Genomic DNA, 3,964 nt, shown 5'->3' with positions numbered 1-3,964 from the left:
TCAAGAATAAACTCCAGAGGGTTGTTAACTCAGCCTGTGACATCACAGGCCCCAGACTTCATTCCATTGAGGACATCTACATGAAGCGGTGTCTGGAGAAAGCAAGATCCCACCACCCAGGCCAAAGCCTCTTCATCTGCTACCATCAGGGAAAAGGTACAGGAGCCTGAAGATGGCACAAGGACGGCTTCTTCCCCGCTGCCATCAGATCCCTGAATGATCATTGAACCACAGACACTGCCTTACTTTTCATGCACTTTTAAAAACATTTATTGTTGTAAATATGAATGTTCACACTATGACGTTACGGCAAAACACCACATTTTGTGACTTGTTCAAAGCAAGATCAAGGAAGGGGAGAGTGTCACCCAAGGTGGACCAAGTGAATTTGAGGTCAGGATGGAAGGAAGATGATGAACTCATCATGGGTGCACGAGGCAGGCCCAGTGTAGCGGAGGAAGAGTTGAGGGTCCTTGCCTGGGTTAATTGGCCAGCACAGCCATGAGGGCCAAAAGGGGACATTTACTGTGATGCATGTCTAAGTTATTAAAAACATTTAAAATCTGACATCCAGCACTGTGTGGAGCTAGCACCTTCTCCCCACAACCATACACATTACCTCCAGCTCCTCTGGTTGTCTTCCACAGCCAAGTCAGTAAGTTTATTGGACACTGTGAATAACCCCTTGTGTTGGTGATGGATAGAACCTGTAGCAGGGGGTGAGGGGAATACTTCGCAGGGAAAAGTCATGAAGGAATGGAACAGCTCTGTGAGCTGGTATAGATTTGGTGGGCTGAATAGCTTCCCAAACCTGCACTGTAGGCAGTCTACAAAAGATTCACTTGGATGAGGTGGTGGTTCCATCATCAACAGTTAAACATTTTTGGAAGTTAGAACAGTGAAGATTGATCTTATTGAACCATAGAAGATGCTGAGAGGCCAGGACAATGTGAGGGCTGTGGGGAACTGGCACATAAGAAATACGAGCAGGAATTGCCCACTCAGCCCATCGAGCCTGTTCCGCCATTCAATAAGATCATGGCTGTTCTGACAATGGGCTCATCTCCACCTACTTGCCTTTCCCCCATATCCCTTAATTCCCCAACCATGTAAAATTCTATCAAACCTTATCTCAAATATATTTACTGAGGTCGACTCCACTGCTTCAATAGGCAGCGAATTCCACAGATTCACCCCACTCTGGGAAAAGCAGTTCCTCCTCATCTCAGCCTTAAATCTACTCCCCTGAATCTTGAGGCTATGTCCCCTAGTTCTAGTCTCCCCACAAATAGAAACAACTTACCTACCTCTGTCTTAGCTATCATAATTTTCTATGTTTCTAGAAGATCCCCTCTCATTCTTCTAATATAGTCCCAGACGACTCAATCTCTGCTCATTGGCCTCATCTCTGGAATCAACCTGGTGAACCTCCTCTGCACCGCCTCCAAAGCCAGTACATCCTTCCTCAAGTCAGAAGACCAGACCGCACGCAGTTCCCCAGATGCGGCCTCACCAGGACCTTGTCCAGTTACAGCAGAACCTCCCTGCTCCTAAATTCCATCCCTCCAGCAACGAAGGCCAACATTCCATTTGCCTTCTTGATAACCTGCTGCACCTGCAAACCAACCTTTTGCGATTCATGCACAAGCCTCCCAAGTCCTTCTGCACGGCAGCACGCTGCCATTTAAATAGTATTCTGATCTTCCATTTATCCTTGCAAAGTGGATAACCTCACATTTGCCAATGTTGCACTCTATCTGCCAGACTCTTGCCCACTCACTTAACCCATCTATATCTCTCTGCAGTTTCTCCATATCCTCTGTACAATTTGCTTTTCCACTCAGTTGAGGTGAGGCTGCAGTTGATCAGCCGTGGTCAGGGCAGGCTAGAGGGGCCAAGTGACCTACTCTCACTCCTGCTTTCTTGCCTGTAATAAATCGCCCTGAATCCTTGAATGTCTTTCTCTCTCCTAGGTGCTGCCTGGCCACGGAGAATTTCAAGCACTGACGAGATGATACATTCATCAGATTCAGTGCGCGCGGTCTTTGTGAAAGAACTATTCAGCTGAGGCCAGCCTTGCCTTTGGCGTCATGAGAGCAATTTACCAATTTTCCCTGTGTGTTTAAATATACTCCCATCACCCTTTGACACATTCCCCATCAACCTCTCCCTTGTTTACACTTTTTACTCACAGAACATTACAGTATAGAAAACAGGCCCTTTGGCCCTTCTCGTCTGTGCTAAACTATTATTCTGCCTTGTTCCAGTGTCCTGAACCCAGTACATAGTCCTCAGAAGCATGCACCTGCCAAAATTTTTCCTTGAATGTTAAAATCGAGCCCGCATTCACCAACTTCAGCTGGCAGCGCTCAGTCCATACCCCCACCACCCTCTGTGCGAAAAAGGGGCAGCTCGGTTGGTGTAGCGGTCAGCGCGGTTGGTGTAGCGGTCAGCCCAACCCCTTTACCGCGCCAGCGATTGGTACCGGGGTCCGAATCCCGCTCTGTCTGCAAGGAGCTTGTACGTGTCTGTGTGGGCTTTCCCCCCGGCGGGCTCCAGTCTCCTCCCGCCATTTGAAACGCCCTGAGGTTGTCGGTCTATTGGGTAGCACAGACTGGTGGGCCACCACATTTAAACTTTTCCCCTTTCACCAAAGTCCTCTGGTTTGTATCTCACCTACCCTTGGTGGGTGGGGGAGGGAGATGGGGGTGGGTGGGGGAGGGAGATGGGGGGGGTGGGGGAGGGAGATGGGGGGGGGTGGGGGGAGGGAGATGGGGGGGGTGGGGGAGGGAGATGGGGGGGGTGGGGGGGGGTGGGGAGGGGAGGTCATCTGATTCTACAAGTAGAACCGACTAAACAGCGTTCTCTGATCCTCGGTGCAAAACAAGCAGACACACAACCAGGCATAACACACACACAGGCAGACAATACACATGCAGGACCAGTGTTCATCTCGACAAATAAATAGCTTCCCAAACATGGGGGTCTCCTCTGGTCAGTGTGAGCAGCTCCTTTTGGCCATTCACCATTCTCTCTGCCCACATTACATAATGTATTAAAAAAAAACACTTTGAAAACCCAACAAAACATGTGAAAGACATTATTTGCTATTCTACTTTAAATTAAACATCCCCGAACTTTTTTTTGTGTGTGGCTGTAAGAAGTTCAGCAGAAGTTTGAAAACTTTTTTTCAAGTTGGAAAACTTTTTTAAAAAAAGTTTAGGGTTTGGTTGGAAACTCACCCACGGTGGTGATCAAGGTGCTGGCGAAGAAGAAGGCGGAGGCGAAGTCCCAGTTGGAGTGGGAGGTGTTGGTAAGGATGGAAACGCCGTATCTATCGGCGGTCAGCACCCGGGCCAGGAAGCGCTCCAGGTCGGACTCGGCCAGGCAGCTGCTAGAGTTGAGCAGCTGCGCTTTCAGTAGCCGCAGCTCCTGGCGGAGTCTGCGTTCGTGAGGTTGTTCCACCCGCGACACGGTGAGAGCTCCAGCAACAGGTAGCACAGGTAGAAGAGACCGAGGAAGGCCAGCGGGTGGATGGGGCACTTGGAGCCTCCCATCCGCGGGGATTGGGGCGTCCCGGGGCGTCCCGGGACCCCACCACCACACACACCGCCGCGCTTCACTAAGGCACTGGGCTCTCGGTGAGCTCACTCCTCCCTGCCGTCTTCATGGCATCCCTTGTCCTCCCAGCACTTCCTTCTCCCAGCTCATCGCTCCGCCCCTCGTCCCATCTCCTCTCGCATCACCCACCTCTTATTCCCCATCCCCTCCCTCTCTCCATCTCTCACCTCTCCCCAACCCATGTCCTCTCCACTCTGCCCCCTTCGCTCTCTGCTGCCCCATCACCCTACCCCTTCCCGTTTCCCTCTCTCCCACCTTCTCCACCCTCCTCATCAACCCCCTCCTCTTCTGCTCTGCCCCCTTTCCCCTCTGCTCCCCATCACCCTCTGCTCCCCCTTCACCC

The 3,964-nt window shown here is 51.1% G+C and overlaps 1 protein-coding gene across 1 annotated transcript in view; it reads right to left on the bottom strand.

Moving 5' to 3' along the window:
* The window catches only part of LOC138748070 (potassium channel subfamily K member 1-like), an 11,543-nt gene extending 7,832 nt beyond the window's left edge, over positions 1-3,711 (bottom strand). The window contains 2 exon segments of the mRNA XM_069907764.1: positions 3,243-3,488; positions 3,491-3,711. Of these exon segments, the coding sequence (XP_069763865.1) occupies positions 3,243-3,488; positions 3,491-3,557 (313 nt within the window). The 5' untranslated portion in view covers positions 3,558-3,711.
* Positions 3,712-3,964: the final 253 nt, after the last annotated feature.

Source organism: Narcine bancroftii, chromosome 13 (assembly GCF_036971445.1).
Source record: "Narcine bancroftii isolate sNarBan1 chromosome 13, sNarBan1.hap1, whole genome shotgun sequence".
Lineage (NCBI taxonomy): Eukaryota > Metazoa > Chordata > Chondrichthyes > Torpediniformes > Narcinidae > Narcine > Narcine bancroftii.
This window is presented reverse-complemented; position numbering and strand designations above follow the sequence as displayed.